The sequence below is a fragment of the Colius striatus genome, chromosome 7, assembly GCF_028858725.1.
Source record: "Colius striatus isolate bColStr4 chromosome 7, bColStr4.1.hap1, whole genome shotgun sequence".
Lineage (NCBI taxonomy): Eukaryota > Metazoa > Chordata > Aves > Coliiformes > Coliidae > Colius > Colius striatus.
This window is the reverse complement of record NC_084765.1, coordinates 1,346,945-1,365,550: the sequence shown is the minus strand read 5'-3', so window position 1 is coordinate 1,365,550 and position 18,606 is coordinate 1,346,945. Positions and strand designations below refer to the sequence as shown.

The 18,606-nt window shown below is 62.8% G+C and overlaps 1 protein-coding gene and 1 pseudogene across 1 annotated transcript; both read left to right on the top strand.

Moving 5' to 3' along the window:
* Positions 1-2,455: 2,455 nt before the first annotated feature.
* LOC133625882 (U2 spliceosomal RNA) lies at positions 2,456-2,555 on the top strand (annotated as a pseudogene).
* Positions 2,556-8,455: 5,900 nt separating this feature from the next.
* On the top strand, positions 8,456-13,149 carry LOC133625816 (membrane-spanning 4-domains subfamily A member 12-like). Its single transcript, XM_062000392.1, has 7 exons — positions 8,456-8,545; positions 8,752-8,871; positions 9,154-9,210; positions 9,513-9,647; positions 10,576-10,689; positions 10,775-10,858; positions 12,924-13,149. The coding sequence occupies exons 1-7, from the start codon at positions 8,456-8,458 to the stop codon at positions 12,942-12,944; spliced, it is 621 nt and encodes a 206-aa protein (XP_061856376.1). The 3' UTR covers positions 12,945-13,149.
* Positions 13,150-18,606: the final 5,457 nt, after the last annotated feature.

Here is an 18,606-nt window from a genome sequence, read left to right as displayed (position 1 = left end):
AAAGCCCTGTGGGCACTGGGCTCTCTGTCCTTGTGCCTCTGTGCTGTCCTGGCACTGCCAAGTGCCACCAGCTTATCTGTGTCCCAGAGCTCTGATCTGGGAAACAATAAGGATGGGGAAGGTTATACTGAGTCTGCTGGGAAAGGGTTTGAAGAACAAAGCAGTCAGGTGGCAAAGGGAAAGTCCTGCCAGACTGGTTGGATGTGCTGCTGAGATAAGGCTGCCCACCCCTGGAGGGGGGAAGGGGAAGGTTGAGGGGGGCTGGGGGGAGGTTTGTGAGGGGGGACCCTCACAGTGTTGTGCTGGATGAGGTGTCTGGCTGCTGGGAGGTGTGCAGGGAGATGGGGGGTGAGGCTCAGGGGGAGGTGGGCACTGGGGTTACTGCTGGCAGGGGGCCATGAGCCGTTGGCAGGAGCTGGCTGGGAGGTGCTGGTGACGCTCCTGAGGGACAAGACTCCTGTGAAGGGGTGGGGGGAGCGGGTGGCAGAGGCAATGGCAGCCTGAAGGGCACAGAGGGGGTGGGCAGGGAGCTTCTGCTGCCCCTCTGAGGCCTCATCCTGAGCCCTGTGGCCAGTGCTGGGCTGCCCAGCTCAGGAGAGACAGGGAAGTGCTGCAGAGAGGCCAGTGCAGGGCCACCAAGATGTGAGGAGCTGGGACATGTGTGTGAGGAGGAAAGGCTGCAGGGCTTGGGGATGGAGAAGAGAAGGCTGAGAAGGACCCTTATCCATGCCCAGGCTGCCCAGGGAGGGTGTGGAGGCTCCTCAGGAGCTTCCCAACCCCACCTGGACACATCCCTGTGCCCCTGAGCCAGGGGAACCTGCTGTAGCAGGGGCTGGGGCTGGGTGGGCTCTGCAGGACCCTCCCCATCCCCACTGTTGGGGGACTCTGTGTGTGATTCTGTGCCAGGATGGGGCCAGCAGGACCCTTCCCCTTCCCACTGCCCCACACCAGAGCCTGGAGGCAGCTGTGGTTGGGGCAGATCCCTTCCCCACAGCACCAGCCCCCCCCCAACTCACCCCACCAACCAGTTCCATACACACTTTCATTCACTTGTTCCACCTGCTCAGACACCTTCCTCATCATCCTCTGCTCTGGTTGTCTAAACAGCCCCTTGTTTGGATTTCAGGGTGCAGTTTGGCAGTGCCACGTGTGCAGGGCAGGGAGGGCTCTGCAGGGGGAGCCAGGAGCGTTAACAAAGCTGCTTTGTACCTGGTACCGAGCCTGAGTTCAACCCCAGTTCACTCCAGATGGAAGGTGGCTAATGTTTTACCTCCACATCAAACAGTTTCACACCAACAAGACCGTTGTGGCTTTGTTGGGCACTTGGGGAAGTTAAAGATGGTCGGGTTGGTGGCAGGAGACACCTGATCCACAGCTCACCCTCTGTCCTTCCCCAGGCTGACTGCCCTCCCCTCCCCAGTGAGATTTTGGGGATGCTCTTAGGGTTAATCGTCCTGGTGCTCTTGATTTCAAGGTAGAGAAGCTCAGTAAAACCCTTGAAGCACTCCTCACCCCTCAGTGCCCCAAGCTTTTGGGGTGAGGAGGGCAGCACATGAAGGGATTCGTCCCCTTTCTCACCTCCATGAGCTCCTCCCAAGCAGGGGATGGGGGAAAGGGGTGGGATGAAGGGGATAAGAAGAAGGGCTGGAGCAAGGACAGGGGTTGGAGCACTTGATTTGCCACCTGGGGAGGAGAAGAAGAGGGAGGAGGAGGAGGATGATTGTGTGGAGATGGATCCCAGGTGGGTGTGAGGGGCTGGGCTTGGGGCTGCAGGGACCACCCAGCCTCCCACTGGGAGACCTGTGGCCTGGGACCTTCCTCCTGGTATAAAAACCATCAGGAGGAGCTGCTCCTCTTCTTCCTCCCCTCCCACTATGATGAAGGCTTTTGGGAGAAGGGGGTTTGTGCTTTTTCTCGTGGCTGCAGCCTGGGCACAGGATGCCCTGGGTAAGGGGCTGCTTGGGGGGGGGGGGCTGCTGGGTCATTGCCCCCCAAGGTGGGTCCTGCATCCCCCCACATCTCCCCATGGGGACCCTCTGGAGCATCCCAGTGCACTGGGGTCACCTTCCCTGTCCCCCCCAAGACTGGAAACGCTAAAACAGGGGAGCTGGAGGGACATGATGCTGGAGACTGGCCTGGGTTGCCCATCCTGGGGGGGCACCTTTGAGTGGGCTCAGCTCTCCTTTTTCTCCTCCTGCTGTAGTTTCTGTTACCTGTGGCAGCTCGTGGGTGTCCATCAAGGTGCCAACCAGGCTCCTGGGCAGCCAAGTGCCCAGTGGGGAGCTGACACTGGGGTCTGGCTGCGGGGTGACGGCCACTGACCAGGATGGGCACCGCCTGGAGCACCCCCTGGAGGGCTGTGGGACCACCCTGGAGGTGAGGAGTGGGGGGTGACCTCTGTGGGTGGGTGTAGGATGGGGAGGGACAGTGTCAGGGCATTGTGGGCCGTGGCTGAGTCGCTTCTCAGCCTTTTGGTTAAGATCTAGTGTAGCATCTGTCCTTATCAGTTTAATACTTGCTCTGTCCTTGGTGAGAGGAAATATTCTTTAGCCTCTGCCCTGCTGAGGCCTCATCCTGAGCCCTGTGGCCAGTGCTGGGCTGCCCAGCTCAGGAGAGACAGGGAAGTGCTGCAGAGAGGCCAGCGCAGGGACACCAAGATACTGAGGGGATGGGACAAGTGTGTGAGGAGGAAAGGCTGCAGGGCTTGGGGATGGAGAAGAGAAGGCTGAGAGGGAGCCTTATCCATGCCCAGGGAAGGTGTGGAGGCTCCTCAGGAGCTTCCCAACCCCTCCTGGACACGTTCCTGTGCCCCCTGAGTGAGGGGAACCTGCTGTAACTGGGGCTGGGGCAGCTCTGCAGGGCTGTTCCCATCCAGCATTGGGGGATTCTGTGGAAAGCAGAAAGCCATGGGGCCACAGACAATGGTTATCACTAAGATACGAGTTAAAAGCACTACAAGGGGCTGTTACACATGATCTGAGACCTCACCGTGTGCTCAGGAGCTTTGGGGCTCCCCTGTGCCGCTGGGCATGGGGAGGGGACGCCCCCTCTGAGCTGGGTGCCACCTCCAACCCCTCATCCTCTCCTTCCCATAGCTCCTCCCGGGCAGCATCCACTACAGCAACATCCTCCACCACCGCCCCTCGCCCAGGGGGCCCGTGGCTCGTGCCAGACCCTTCTCCCTGCCCGTGGACTGTTACTACCCCAGGTACGATGGCACCCGGGTGCCCACACTCCCTGGGTGCCACCCCCGGGCGAGGGAGGCGGGGAACGTGTGTCAGCCCGGTGGGGGGCGGTGGCAGGCAGTGCTGCTGCCCCCTGGCAGCCTGGCACCTCGCTGCAGGGTGTTTGTGCCACAGGACGGGCAGCGTCTCATCGGGAGCCGTCGCACCCGCCTGGGTCCCGTTCGGTTCCACCGTCGCTCCTCGCAGGCGCTTACGCTTCGCCCTGGATGTGTATGACAGTGAGTGCGGGGACCCCCAAACCTCCTGGGGGTGTGTGTGTGGGGGGGAGGAGGGATGGACCCCCCTCCACGCATCCCCGGGGGTCCTGGGAGGGGGATGCTGAGTGGCACGGACCTGCCAGGGAGCTGGTCCTCCCGCCTGAGCCAGCCCAGCTATTCCCGGGGCGAGCTGATGAACGTCGAGGCGTCGGTGAGCGCAGCCCCCTCCCTGCCCCTGAGGGTCTTTGTGGAGCGCTGCGTGGCCAGTGCGGGCGCGGCGGCAGCTGGGATGAAACATCGGCTCGTCGCTGATCACGGGTGAGCGCCGGCACCGGGCACGGGGTGGGGGCTGCTGCCCCGAATGCTGCCTCCTCACCGGGACCCCGGGATGGGGTGTCTGACCCCTGTTCTCCCTCCTCACCGGGACCCCGGGATGGGATGTCTGACCCCTGTCCTCCCTCCTCACCAGAGCCCAGGGTTGGGATGTCTGACCCCTGTTCTCCCTCCTCACTGGAGCCTGGAATGGGGGTGTCTGACCCCTGTTCTCCCTCCCCACTGGACCCCCCGGGGTTGGGGTGTCTGTCCCCTGTTCTCCCTCCTCACCAGAGCCCGGGGTTGGGGTGTCTGACCCCTGTTCTCCCTCCTCACTGGGACCCCGGGGTTAGGGTGTCTGTGCCATGTTCTCCCTCCTCCCTGGAGCCTGGGATGGGGGTGTCTGACCCCTATTCTCCCCCATCACTGGAGCCCAGGGTTGGGGTGCCTGTCCCCTGTTCTCCCTCCTCACTGGAGCCCAGGGTTGGGGTGTCTGTGCCATGTTCTCCCTCCTCCCTGGAGCCCAGGGTTGGGGTGTCTGTGCCATGTTCTCCCTCCTCACTGGAGCCCGGGATGGGGGTGTCTGACCCCTATTCTCCCTCCCCACTGGACCCCCCGGGGTTGGGATGTCTGACCCCTGTTCTCCCCCCTCACCAGAGCCCGGGGCTGGGGTGTCTGACCCCTGTCCTCCCTCCTCACGGGACCCCGGGATGGGGTGTCTGACCCCTGTTCTCCCTCCTCACCACAGCCTGGGGTTGGGGTGTCTGACCCGTTCTCCCTCCTCACTGGAGCCTGGAATGGGGGTGTCTGACCCTTATTCTCCCTCCTCACTGGAGCCCAGGGTTGGGGTGTCTGTGCCATGTTCTTCCTCCTCACTGGAGCCTGGAATGGGGGTGTCTGACCCCTATTCTCCCCCCTCACTGGAGCCCAGGGCTGGAGTGTCTGACCCCTGTTCTCCCTCCTCACCGGGACCCCTGGATGGGGGTGTCTGACCCCTGTTCTCCCTCCTCATCGAGACCCCGGGGTTGGGGTGTCTGTGCCATGTTCTCCCCCCTCACTGGAGCCCTGGATGGGGGTGTCTGAGCCCAGTTCTCCCCCCTCATCAGAGCCCAGGGTTGGGGTGTCTGTGCCATGTTCTCCCTCCTCACTGGAGCCTGGAATGGGGGTGTCTGACCCCTGTTCTCCCTCCCCACTGGACCCCCCGGGGTTGGGGTGTCTGTCCCCTGTTCTCCCTCCTCACCAGAGCCCGGGGTTGGGGTGTCTGACCCCTGTTCTCCCTCCTCACTGGGACCCCGGGGTTAGGGTGTCTGTGCCATGTTCTCCCTCCTCCCTGGAGCCTGGGATGGGGGTGTCTGACCCCTATTCTCCCCCATCACTGGAGCCCAGGGTTGGGGTGCCTGTCCCCTGTTCTCCCTCCTCACTGGAGCCCAGGGTTGGGGTGTCTGTGCCATGTTCTCCCTCCTCACTGGAGCCCGGGATGGGGGTGTCTGACCCCTATTCTCCCTCCTCACTGGACCCCCCGGGGTTGGGATGTCTGACCCCTGTTCTCCCCCCTCACCAGAGCCCGGGGTTGGGGTGTCTGACCCCTGTTCTCCCTCCTCACTGGGACCCCGGGGTTAGGGTGTCTGTGCCATGTTCTCCCTCCTCCCTGGAGCCCGGGATGGGGGTGTCTGAGCCCAGTTCTCCCCCCTCATCAGAGCCCAGGGTTGGGGTGTCTGTGCCATGTTCTCCCTCCTCACTGGAGCCTGGAATGGGGGTGTCTGACCCCTATTCTCCCTCCCCACTGGACCCCCCGGGGTTGGGATGTCTGACCCCTGTTCTCCCCCCTCACCAGAGCCCGGGGTTGGGGTGTCTGACCCCTGTTCTCCCTCCTCACTGGGACCCCGGGGTTGGCGTGTCTGACCCCTGTTCTCCCTCCTCACTGGGACCCCGGGGTTAGGGTGTCTGTGCCATGTTCTCCCTCCTCCCTGGAGCCCGGGGGAGGGGATGGAGGATCCCGGCTGCTCCCGAGGAAGGTGTCTGCCCCGAGTTGTCCCTCCTCGGCGTGTCCCGGGGCGGGGCGGCAGCGCCGGGCTCATCCCGCCTCACACGCCGCCAGGTGTCTGCGGGACGGGCAGCTCGGTCGCTCCCGCTTCTTGCCCCGACGTGCCCACGGCTCTCTCCGCTTCCAGCTGGACACTTTCCTCTTCCCCAACGTCTCCTCCGGCAGCCAGGTCTGTGCTGGGAGGGGTGGGGCGGGGTGCGGGGTGCCACCTCTTTGGGGACGGGGTGATGGATGGAGGGACACGGGGCAGCTCGGGGGATGCTTGTCCCTGCAGATCTACCTCCGCTGTCACCTGAAGGCTGTCGCAGAGGGGACGGGTGACAGCAGCCTGGGCAAAGCCTGTTCTTACACCCCCGAGACAACCTCCTGGCAGTCCCCGGACGGGGCTGACTGCTCGTGCTGCGGCTCGCCCGGCGCCTGCGGGGGCAAGCGGCGGCGGCGGCTGGCTGGCGGCGGAGGTGAGGGGGTCCCCTTCCTTCCCCCCCATCCCCGGGGGGTGGCATGTGTGAGCTCTGCCTTGGGATGTGCCTCTGCCCGACGGCTTTCGCCTTGCAGGGCTCCTGGGGGAAGGCAGCGTCCGCCTCGGGCCTCTGCGGCTGCTGTCGGCTCCGGTAGCCCCGGGGCTCTCCAGGGTACCGGAGCTCAGCCCCGCATCGCCTCTGCACAGCCCAGCCCCGGGGCTCTCCAGGGTACCGGAGCTCAGCCCCGCATCGCCTCTGCACAGCCCAGCCCCGGGGCTCTCCGGGGTACCGGAGCCCAGCCCAGCCCCGGGGCTCTCCGGGGTACCGGAGCTCAGCCCCGCATCACCTCGGCTCAGCCCAGCCCCGGGGCTCTCCGGGGTACCGGAGCTCAGCCCCGCATCACCTCGGCTCAGCCCAGCCCCGGGGCTCTCCGGGGTACCGGAGCTCAGCCCCGCATCGCCTCGGCACAGCCCAGCCCCGGGGCTCTCCAGGGTACCGGAGCCCAGCCCCGCATCGCCTCTGCTCAGCCCAGCCCCGGGGATCTCCAGGGTACCGGAGCCCAGCCCCGCATCACCTCGCCGCCCCTCAGGACCGGTGCTGAGGGGGGAGAAGAGGGACTCAGGTAAGTTGCAGCCGCCTCACGCTGCGGGGGAAGGGGGTGGGATGGGGATGTGACCCTCCCACTGTCCCCCTCACCCCGCTGCCTGTCCCCGCAGGCTCGGCTGTCCCGGTGCCCGGCACCACGCTGGCCATGGTGGCCATGGGCTCCATCCTGCTCGCCGTGGCCACGCTCGGCTGCTACTGCTCAGTGCGGCGGCACCGGCTGGGGGAGCCCGAAGCAGCCCCGGGAGAGCCCCGGGCTGTGGCCATGGCCCCCACCACAGCCGCTGAGGGCCGGGTCCCCCCCGGACCCCCCACTCTTGTGTGACCCCCCCCCGGTTCTTTTAGCAATAAACCCGTGGCAGAAAGCCTGGAGCAGCTCAGCGTGGGACGGGGCTGGGGGGGCCCCACGCACCCCCCCTGGGTGTTTGGGGAGTGTGATGTGGCCCCAATCCCTCTTTGTACATTAACAGGTCCTCCTGGCCTCGCTGGGGTGGTGCTGGACCCCCCCTGATGCCCACCATGGGGTGGTAAGGGGGGAGCTGGCTCCCTGGCAAGCAGGACTCGGGGTGAAGGGAGCCAGGTAGAGGGGAGTAGTCCCTTTGCCCTAGGAGGGGGGGCATGGGGGCAAGCACCCTCCTCAAGGCAGGGACATCATCTTACAGGGCTGCAATCATTTACCCACTCCCCTAGCTGCAGTCCTGGGCTTCTACCCCAAAACCGGCCAGGACCCATCTACCCCCCTCCCCTAGACCCCGAGGGGCACCCTCTGCCCATCCCTACCTGAGGAAGGGGTGCCAGGGAGGGGGATCCCCCTCTGTCTGGGGAAGGGGGGTGGGATGTGCTTGAGCTGTGCCCAGCAGCTCCCCGCGCCGGGGGGAGGAGACGTTCCGCTGCTAATGGCCCTTGATGGAGCGTTTTTCCAGGAACCCAGGCACTCGGGCGCCTCAGTGCTGCGCCTTCATTTGCTTTATAAAAGACTTGCTGAGCTCCTTGTGTCCTCAGGAGAAGGGGAAGGTGGGTTAGGGGGGCTGCATGTGGAGCTGGGGGTGCTCTGAGCAAGGCTGAGCTCAGCCAGGAGGGGTGGAGGGGACACAGGGACTTCTCTTTGGGGTGGTTGTGCCCCTCTGCCATCCCCCTTTCCACCTCTGCCCCTTTATGGGGGGGTAGGGGGTTGAGCTGAGCATCTTCTCCGTGGGACCTCAATGCCCTTGACCCCTTCCCTGAGCTTGGGGAGGGGGTAACACAGAGCATCCCCCCCCTCCTCCACCCCGCTCCCCCTGCATGGGGTCTCTCCCCACTCATAGGGGGATTGGGGAGGGGGTTACCCTGTATCCTCCGGCCAGCAGTGGGGTTGGAAGGGGGTGCTCCTGGGGCCACGCGTGGGGTGGGCGGCGGCCCCGGGGATGCCGCAGCCTCTGACATCACCCGCGATGCTCCAATAAGGAGAGCAAGGAGAGGAGGGGGGGGGGGGCGGCCCTGACTGAGACCGGGCGGCTCCGGGAAGGGAAGGGGGGCAGCGGGGGGGGTCTCCCCTGTTCCCCCCCCACCCCCCCCCCCCTCCTCCTCCATCCCCCCTCCCCTACCGCTGGCTCCATGCAGGGGATGGGGAACCTGCGGCTGGGCAGCCGCGCTGTGATGTACACGGCCGAGACCCTGCCCAAGGGCAAGAACCGGGTGATGGGGGTGAGTCAGGGCGGGGGGGAGGGGGCGGAGCGGGTTGGGGGGAGGTGGAAAGGGGGGGTTGTCACCTCTGGCAACCTCCCCCCCTTTTTTCCTCTCTCCCTGGGGGGGTTCTTCCTGCTGCGGGGTCGGGGGGAGGGGGTGGGAGGTCGGGGAGGGGGTGAGGGGATGAGCTGAGCCTCACTCCGTCCCTCCCCCCCTCTCCACAGACCATCCAGATCATGACGGGTTTCATGCACATCGGCTTCGGGATCGTCCTCACCACTCTCACCAACGTCTACACCTCCGTCTTCGTCATCGGCGAGCTCCCCTTCCTCGGCGGCGTGTCCGTGCGTGCCGGGGGGCCGGGGCCGGGCTATTGACCCCCCCAGGACAGGGGACATACCCACCCGGGACGGAGAGATGCCCACGGGGGTCCCAGCACCTGGGCACTGGGGTTGTTTCTAGTCCAGCAGCCATAAACCTCAAGGACTAAACCCACGGGTGGAGATCCCCGTGTGTGTGTGTGTGTGTCCCGAGCTGTGGGGCTGTGCCCTCGGGGTTTTGGGGGGCTGGGACCGGCTGGGTTGGTGGGTGATTGTCCTTTTCTCTCTCTCTCTCTCTCGGAGCAGTTTATCATCTCAGGCTGTGTCTCCATCGGGGCAGAGAAGAGCCCCACAGAATGTGCTGTGAGTGTTCCTGGGGCTCCACCTCCCCCCCTGCTGCCCCTTTTGCTGGGGGAGGGGGGTGGGCAGGGGGCAGGGGGCAGCAGCTCTGCTCTGGGTGAACCCCTCCAGGGGCAAAGCCAGGTTACTCCTGGGAATGAAGGAAAGGGGAGGGGGGAGAAGATCCATCCCTAAGGCAGCCTGAGCTCTTAGCCACAGGGCTGTGGCTGCTCCTGGGGCTGTGACTGTCCCCACGGCCTTTGGGGTCTCACATCTGCCCTAAAGCCGACCCCAAAGGTGCCCCCCAAGCCTCTGGGTGCCCGCAGGTGAAGGGCAGCCAGACCATGAACGTCATCAGCGCCATCTTCGCTCTGCTGGGCATCGGCGCCTTCATCGTAGACCTCAACCTCAACGGGCTCTACCGCTCCAGCCTCAACTACTACAACAACTACCTGATCCTGGTAAGGGGGGGCACGGCTGCCCCCACCCCCAGCCTGGGGACAGGGGGGTTCAGGGCTGGCTGGACCTGTCCAGCCAGGGAGAAACTTTCTGGGGACATCCCTGTCTTCTGCTCTGTTTCCTTCTCTATCTCTCCTTCCCCCTTCTCCTTCTTTCCTTTCTACATCCCCCTTCTTTCTTCCTTCCTTCCTTCCCCATCCTCTTTTTCCATCCCCTTTCTCTACCCCCCTTCCTTATCCCTTCTCCATTCTCTTTCCTTCCCCCCCTCCATTCTCTTTCCTTCCCCCTTCTTTCTCCATCCCCCTTCTTTCTCCATCCCCCTTCTTTCTCCATCCCCCCTCCATTCTCCATCCCCCTTCCAACCCCTTCTCTGTCCCCCCTCTCCATTCCTTTTTCCTTTCCCTTTCTCCACCCTCCTTCCTTTCCCACCCCCCTTCTTCATCCCCTTTTTCCACCCCTTTCCTTCCCCTCCATCCCCTCCTCTGTCCCTCCATCCCCTCCTCTGTCCCTCCATCCCCTCCTCTGTCCCTCCATCCCCCCTCTGTCCCTTCCTCCATCTCCCCACCTCCTTTTCTTCTCTACGCCCCTTCCCCACCCCTCCACTCCCCCGGGGCTGTTGTTCCTCCCCCCACTTCTCCCTGAAGCCCCACTCAGGAGCAGGTAGCCCATGGGCAGTGCCCCCTTCAGCCTTGGGGCTGGCTGTGGGCCTGTGTGGTACCTCAGGAGATGACTCACACCCTGGCAGTGCCCATCTCTCTCTCCAAGCCACAAAAGCAGCGAGTCAGAGAGCTCTGAGCGAGACCTCGACCCCTGCAGAGCCCAAGCTGCGGCGTTTAAGGGAGATGGAAGAGGGGGAGCCCCTAAATCCTCCTACCCTGGAGGGTTTCCTCCTCCTGGCTGCTGCTGATGGGCTTTTTCCCCACCCTGGAGCTGGCAGGGAACGGGATTTCCATCGTGCTGCTCATCTTCACCGTCCTGGAGTTCTGCATCGCCGTGGCCACGGCCAACTTCTGGTGCCGAGCCACCCGCCTCAGCTCCAACGAGGTGTGAAGGGCTGCTGGGGGCTGTGCCCTGAACAGCCCTCCCAACCCTCCTCAGCACCCTCCTGTCCCTCTCTGCTCTCCCCCAGGCCATGCTGATCGTGCCCAGTGCCACGCGGGTGGACCTGGCAGTGCCACCGGCTGAGCTGCCCGAGCCCCACAGCTACACCGAGGTGATTCAGCACCCCACACGGCCTCCCAGCACCCCACACGGCCTCCCAGCACCCCACACAGCCTCCCATGACACACACAGCCACTAAGCACCCCACACAGCCACCCACCACTCCCTACATTCAGTCATCACCCCACACAGCCACCCATGACCCACACAGCCACCCATGACCCACACAGCCTCCCAGCACCCCACACGGCCTCCCAGCACCCCACACGGCCTCCCAGCACCCCACACAGCCACCCATGACCCACACGGCCTCCCAGCACCCCACACGGCCTCCCAGCACCCCACACGGCCTCCCAGCACCCCACACGGCCTCCCAGCACCCCACACAGCCACCCACCACCCCCCACATTGTCATCACCCCACACAGCCTCCCAGCACCCCACACAGCCTCCCATGACACACACAGCCACTAAGCACCCCACACAGCCACCCACCACTCCCCACATTCAGTCATCACCCCACACAGTCACCCAGCACCCCACACAGCCACCCACCACCCCCCCACAGCCACCCACCACCCCCCCACAGCCACCCACCACCCCCCCACAGCCACCCAGCACCCCACACAGCCTCCCCTCACCCCACACAGCCTCCCAGCACCCCACACAGCCACTCATCACCCCACCTCAGCCACCCACCACCTCAGCCACCCAGCACCTCACACAGCCTCCCACACCCCACACAGTCACCCAGCACCCCACACAGTCACCCAGCACCCACACAGCCACCTACCAGCCCATACAGTCACTCATCACCCACACAGCCTCCCAGCACCCCACACAGCCACCCATCACTCTACACAACCACTCACCACCCTACACAGCCACCCACCACCCCACACAGCCTCCCAGTACCCACATAGCCACCCACCAGCCCACATAGTCACTCACCACCCACACGGCCACTGCCCACCCCACACGGCCACTCCCCACCCCACACAGCCACTCACCACCCCACCAAGTCACCCACCACCCCACACAGCAACCCAGCACTCCACACATTCACTCAGCACCCTACACAGTCACCCACCACCCCACATAGCCACCCATCACTCTACACAGCCACCCACCACCCCACACAGCCACCCACCACCCCACACAGCCACCCAGCACCCCACACAGCCACTCACCACCCCACACAGCCACTCACCACCCCACCAAGTCACCCACCACCCCACACAGCAACCCAGCACTCCACACATTCACTCAGCACCCTACACAGTCACCCACCACCCCACATAGCCACCCATCACTCTACACAGCCACCCACCACCCCACACAGCCTCCCAGTACCCACATAGCCACCCAGCACCCCACACAGCCACCCAGCACCCCACACAGCCACTCACCACCCCACACAGCCACTCACCACCCCACCCAGTCACCCACCACCCCACACAGCAACCCAGCACTCCACACATTCACTCAGCACCCTACACAGTCACCCATCACTCTACACAGCCACCCATCACTCTACACAGCCACCCACCACCCCACACAGCCTCCCAGTACCCACATAGCCACCCACCAGCCCACACAGTCACCCACCAGCCCACACAGCCTCCCAGTACCCACATAGCCACCCACCAGCCCACACAGTCACCCACCAGCCCACACAGCCTCCCAGTACCCACATAGCCACCCAGCACCCCACACAGCCACCCAGCACCCCACACAGCCACTCACCACCCCACACAGCCACTCACCACCCCACCAAGTCACCCACCACCCCACACAGCAACCCAGCACTCCACACATTCACTCAGCACCCTACACAGCCACCCACCACCCTACACAGCCACCCAGCACCCTAAAACAATGACCCCCCCCCAGCCCAGCTGGGAGCAGAGCCAGGGTCTGGCCAGCTCCCAGGAGCAGCATCCTTCACCTGCCCACACACCAGCCTTCCTCCCTGGGGAGCATCCTCCTCTGCCTCACTGCTCCAGGCATGGGTGTGCACAGGATGGGGGTGGAGGAGAGGCTGGACACCCCAAGGGAGTCACCCCAAGCCCTGTGTGTCCCCCACCTTGAACCAGCAGCTCTTGTGTTTCTTCACAGCTGGCTGCCCCTGAAGTCTAGTGAGGTGCTGACCCCCAGGACATCAATGCAGGCTCCTGCCTCCACCATCCTCAAACCATCCCCAGCCAGTTCCCCGTGCCCAGGGCCATGGCATCCTCCTCCTCAGGCTGGGACACGCTGGTACCCGCTCCCAAAACCCAGTGAGCAGCCCAAATTTGCCCCCTCCCTGCCTGCCTCCTGCCCCCCTCCCCTGTGCTGGGTCTCAAAGAGGGGCTCTTTGCCTGCTGCCTGCTTTGGAGAAGGGGCTTTCTCCCAGGGGGGTATCTTGGGGCTTTGTGGGGTGTCTCTGCCCATCAGTACCCTGCTGGGCTTTGTTGCTGGGGGGGGTTCAGGACCTCCTGGAGGGCTGGTGGCCACATGGCAGGGCCCCATGGGAGCTGTGGGGCAGCTGGAACCATCTACCTCGGCTCCCACCCCCTTGGCTTGATTTTATCTTCTAATAAATGCTCTGGCCAGGCCTGTGTCTCCTCCTTTGGGGGATTTCTCAGTGCTGGAGCAGCAGATCCCTCTCTCAGAGCCACTCTCTGGCAATGGGCTCATCCTGCCCCACTCCAGGGCTCTCTGGTGCCCATCACACTCACTGGGTCCCACTGGAGAGGAGATGCCCCAATCCCCTGGTACCTGCCACTCAGATCCCTCCCTTACCCTGAGAGCAGCAGCTGAGAGGGGTGTCAGCCCCTGTGCCAGGCTGCCCAGGGAGTGCCCAGCCCTGGAGGGACCCCAAAGCCATGGTGCTGAGGGCTGTGACTCAGTGCTGGGCTGGGCATGGGGAGGGCTCCAGCAGCTTCAAGGTCTTTCCCAGCCCAAATGATTGAGTGGTTCAGTGCAGGAGCAGCTGCTCAGCCCCTGGTGATGCTGGGGCTGCTCCTCAGGTGACATGGGGACAGCAGTAACAAGTGCTCTCAGTGCCCAGGAGCCATCAGGTGATGGGAACAGAGCTGAGCCACCTCAGCTGTGCTGCAGTCCCTCAAAACCCACCCATTTTTAGGAGGAGAAACTGAAACCAGAGCCTTCTTGACCCACCAGTAAACAGCAGAGAGGCTTTTCAGCTCCTGCTGACTTTGGTTCTGACCTCCCTCAGCACCATGCAGGGAGGGATGCTCAGGGACCCACTGAGGAGCAAGAGCAGGGTGAGCAGCTGGGGGTGGGCTATTTACAGGGGGGGTGGGTTATTTCCAGTGGGGGTGGGTTATTTACAGGGGGAGGTGGGTTATTTACAGTGGGAGATGGGTTATTTACAGGGGGAGATGGGCTATTTAAGTAGGAGCCCCAGCTCAGTGAGGGTTTGAGCTGAAGCAGACAACCCCAGGGATGACTTTTGGATGGGTGTGAGCACCCAGCTGAGTTCCCTGATGCCCTAAAGAGAGGAATCTGTCTGCTTTTGCTCCCTGGAGCATCCCCCAGCACTTTCTATGCCCTCAAACCTCACCTCCAACCCTCCACACACACACACACAGAGGGCTCTGTGCTCCAAGCAGCCCTTTGGGTTGAGTTCAACGTTTGGTTTCTTGTTTCTCCCTCCTCCTCCTCCCTTCTGGAAGAGCTCCCACATCTCAGCCAGAGCCTCATGGATTATTCACTCCCTGGCAGATATTTCTGTCCCCAGCCCTGCAAAAATCATGAGCCACTTGGAGAGGGAAAAGCTCCAGAGGCTGAAGGGATGAAGAAGATGTGTGTGTGCCTCATCCCAGCTCCTCACACACCCCTTCCTGGGGGTCTCCAGCCTCTCCCCCCTCCTCTGCCTGGGCTGGGCAAGGGGAGGAGCTCCAAGGCTTTTGCCATCGCTGTGTGCCTCCCTGATGCCTGCAGCAGCACGGGGCTGTCTCCTCTCCCCAGAGCAGCCCGTGCCACGTGCCGAGCCGTGCCTGGGTGGCAGCCAGAGGCTTGTGGCTGCTGCCAGCAGCGTGGCCGTGAAATCGGGCATTGGGCACGGTGATAAGCCAGAGCCCCCCCCATCCCTCCTCCTCCTCCAGCATCACACACCCAGCTTCCCTTGCCACGGGGCTTTTTGGCTGGCTCGAGGTGCAGCTTGCTCTGGCAATGCAGCTTTTCAGGCTGTGTGCAACAGGGGGATGGGGATGGGGGTGTTTGCAGCCCTGAAGTGTGGTGGGGAGGAGAGGGCAGCTCTCAGGGCTGGGCACAGGGAGCTGAGAGGGGCTGGGGATGAGGTGATGGGGAGGGAGCCCCTCAGGGTCACACAGGGCTGGTGGGCTGATGCTGCTGCACAGTGTTGAGGCTGGGAGAGGTTGGAGGGATCTTTAACCCCTGGCTCGTGTCAGGCTCATAGCAGTGGATTTATCTGCCACAAGCATCCCCTGGGGCAGAGGTGATGAGCTCCCCTTGTTGGGGGATGAGCTCCTCTTGTTAGGGATGCAGACTCTACTTGGAAAGCTCTGGCTTTCTCCAACCAGCCCCAGAAAGTGTGGATGAGCCCCCCCAACTCCCTCAGGCTGAGACAGGAGGGCTCTGAGCAGCCCCCAAGGAGGGACCCAGGGAGATGTGGAGCTGAAAAGAGAGGGGTGAAACCTGTGCAGAGGTTGAAATTGCCTTGGTGTTGTGTGGGAGGCCACAGCAGCATCTGGGGATGGTCCCCAGAGACCTGGTTGTCACCTCCCTCACCAATACATCCACCCCAGGGGATGCTGGGGCTGTGTAAGGGGCTGGAACCCAGGAACCTGGAAGCCAAACCTTGTCCTGCATCCCATGACTCTGCCCCTGTCCTCACTCTTCTCCCCATAACCCCTCCCCTTCTTCTCCCCACAAACCCTCCCCTTGACCCCCTCTCATTCCCTTCCCCAGGACCCTCTGCCCCAAAACCCCTCAGAGGTGGTGGGAGGGAAAGCTGAGGGTTCAACAGCTTCACCTCCATGGGGTTTCCTCCCTGCAGGGGCTGTGGGTTTCACTCTGAGCTTTGTGCCAGCACCACTGCCACCTCCCTGCCCTCCCATGAGGGATTCCTGCCTGTCCTCCATCCCCTTACCCCTCAGGGCTGATGCAGGAGGGACCTTCCCTGCCCTGAGACACCCTAAAGATGCTGCAGCTTCCCTGCAGCACCAGGGAAAGGTTTCCTGGGAGCTACCATCAAAGGCTGGAGCAGAGTGGGAAGGTGCTGATGGGCAGATCTGGGACAGGCTTTAGGAGTGATGCTGCTGTGCCCTAAAGCACAGCACAACCCCCCTCTCTCAGTGCCCTCCTGTCCCAAAGCCTTTGGGGGGGGAGTGGCTCAGGGTGGGGTGAGGGGGATCCACACTTAGGAAGGGTTCAAGGGTTCAGCCCCTGCTCTGAAGAGCTGCCTCTGGGCATGGTTTGAGGTCCCTTCTCACCACACATTTCCCTCCCTGTTACATCTCCCCAAGGCAGCTGAATCCCCCACAGTCCCCCAAATTCCCCAAACACCTCCCCATGGCATCCCCAGGGCTCTGGGATCACCCAGCAGCATGAGAACAGCAGGGTTGGCATCCCCAGGGCTGTGGGATCCCACAGCAGCATGAGAACAGCAGGGTTGGCATCCCCAGGGCTGTGGGATCCCACAGCAGCATGAGAACAGCAGGGTTGGCATCCCCAGGGCTGTGGGATCCCACAGCAGCATGAGAACAGCAGGGTTGGCATCCCCAGGGCTGTGGCATCACCCAGCAGCATGAGAATAGAAGGGTTGGCATCCCCAGGGCTCTGGGATCCCACAGCAGCATGAGAACAGCAGGGTTGGCATCTCCAGGGCTGTGGCATCACCCAGCAGCATGAGAACAGCAGGGTTGGCATCCCCAGGGCTGTGGGATCCCACAGCAGCATGAGAACAGCAGGGTTGGCATCCCCAGTGCACTGGGATCCCACAGCAGCATGAGAACAGCAGGATTGGCATCCCCAGGGCTGTGGCATCACCCAGCAGCATGAGAACAGCAGGGTTGGCATCACCAGAGCCCTGGCATCACCCAGCAGCATGAGAACAGCAGGGTTGGCATCCCCAGTGCACTGGGATCCCACAGCAGCATGAGAACAGCAGGGTTGGCATCTCCAGGGCTGTGGCATCACCCAGCAGCATGAGAACAGCAGGGTTGGCATCCCCAGGGCTGTGGGATCCCACAGCAGCATGAGAACAGCAGGGTTGGCATCCCCAGTGCACTGGGATCCCACAGCAGCATGAGAACAGCAGGATTGGCATCCCCAGGGCTGTGGCATCACCCAGCAGCATGAGAACAGCAGGGTTGGCATCCCCAGTGCACTGGGATCCCACAGCAGCATGAGAACAGCAGGGTTGGCATCCCCAGGGCTGTGGGATCCCACAGCAGCATGAGAACAACAGGGTTGGCATCCCCAGGGCTCCCTCTGCCTCCCAGGGAACAGGGCAGAGAGAAAACCCAGCTGCTTTTGATTTGAATTGAAGCAAACCTGAACCTTCTCCCAGAGAACGTGAGTTTCTCCTTCTGGAACTGGTGTGAAAACAGCCCTGTGAGAGCCAGAAGCATTTTGGGGGCCCAGCAAGATGTTGACTGTTGGTATTTTTATGGGGATATAAAGTTTTTCTTCCCAGGAAGCAGCAGGTTTCTGGGGAAGCAGCTTCCCCCTCACAGGCTGTTTTCTTTGGAAAAGAAGAGAAGGAAGCAGGAGTTGAGGGGAGGGTTGGAAAAGGAGTTTTGCTTCCACCAGGCTCATAAACCCATCCTGTGTTGGTGGGAGGGGATGCTGATCCCCTTCCCTTGAGCCTCAAAGTCTGGGGAGGCTTTTTCCAGTCATCCTGTGACATCTCAGAGGTCAAAACCCCACTGGTGGGGTCTTGAGCTGCTGGAGCAAAAGCTACACTCATGGGGCAGCCACCTCAGCCCTGGCATTGACCCTCAGCCTGTGTGTGAGCAGCTCCTGGAGCTTTACAGAGGAAGAACAAGCCTGGGGAGGCTTTTTCCAGTCATCCTGTGACATCCCACAGGTCAAAACCCCACTGATGGAGCCCTGAGCTGCTGCAGCCACCTCAGCCCTGGCATTGACCCTCAGCCTGTGTGTGAGCAGCTCCTGGAGCTTTGCAGAGGAAGGACAAGGCTGGGGAAGCTTTACAAGCCATCCTGTGACATACCACAGGTCAAAACCTCATTAATGGGTTCCTGAGCTGCTGGACCAAAAGCTACACTCATGGGGCAGCCACCTCAGCCCTGGCATTGACCCTCAGCCTGTGTGTGAGCAGCCCCTGGAGCTTGTAAGAGGAAGCACAAGTCTGGGGAGGCTTTACAAGCCATCCTGTGACATCCCACAGGTCAAAACCTCATTAATGGAGCCCTGAGCTGCTGGACCAAAAGCTACACTCATGGGGCAGCCACCTCAGCCCTGGCATTGACCTGTGTGTGAGCAGCTCCTGGAGCTTTGCAGAGGAAGGACAAGCCTGGGGAGGCTTTTTCCAGTCATCCAGTGACATCCCACAGGTCAAAACCCCACTGATGGAGTCCTGAGCTGCTGCAGCCACCACACACTTGGCATCGACCCTCAGCCTGTGTGTGAGCAGCTCCAGGAGCTTTGCAGAGGAAGGACAAGGCTGGGGAAGCTTTTTCCAGTCATCCTGTGGCATCCCACAGGTCAAAACCCCACTGATGGAGTCCTGAGCTGCTGGACCAAAAGCTACACTCATGGGGCAGCCACCTCAGCCCTGGCATTGACCCTCAGCCTGTGTGTGAGCAGC

Excerpts from the sequence above, each read along its gene's own strand:
- LOC133625816 (XM_062000392.1), top strand. The coding sequence starts at position 8,456 with ATGCAGGGGATGGGGAACCTGCGGCTGGGCAGCCGCGCTGTGATGTAC. Across the intron at positions 8,872-9,153 it reads CCTTCCTCGGCGGCGTGTCC|TTTATCATCTCAGGCTGTGT; the intron begins GTGCGTGCCGGG and ends CTCTCGGAGCAG. Across the intron at positions 9,211-9,512 it reads AGAGCCCCACAGAATGTGCT|GTGAAGGGCAGCCAGACCAT; the intron begins GTGAGTGTTCCT and ends GGGTGCCCGCAG.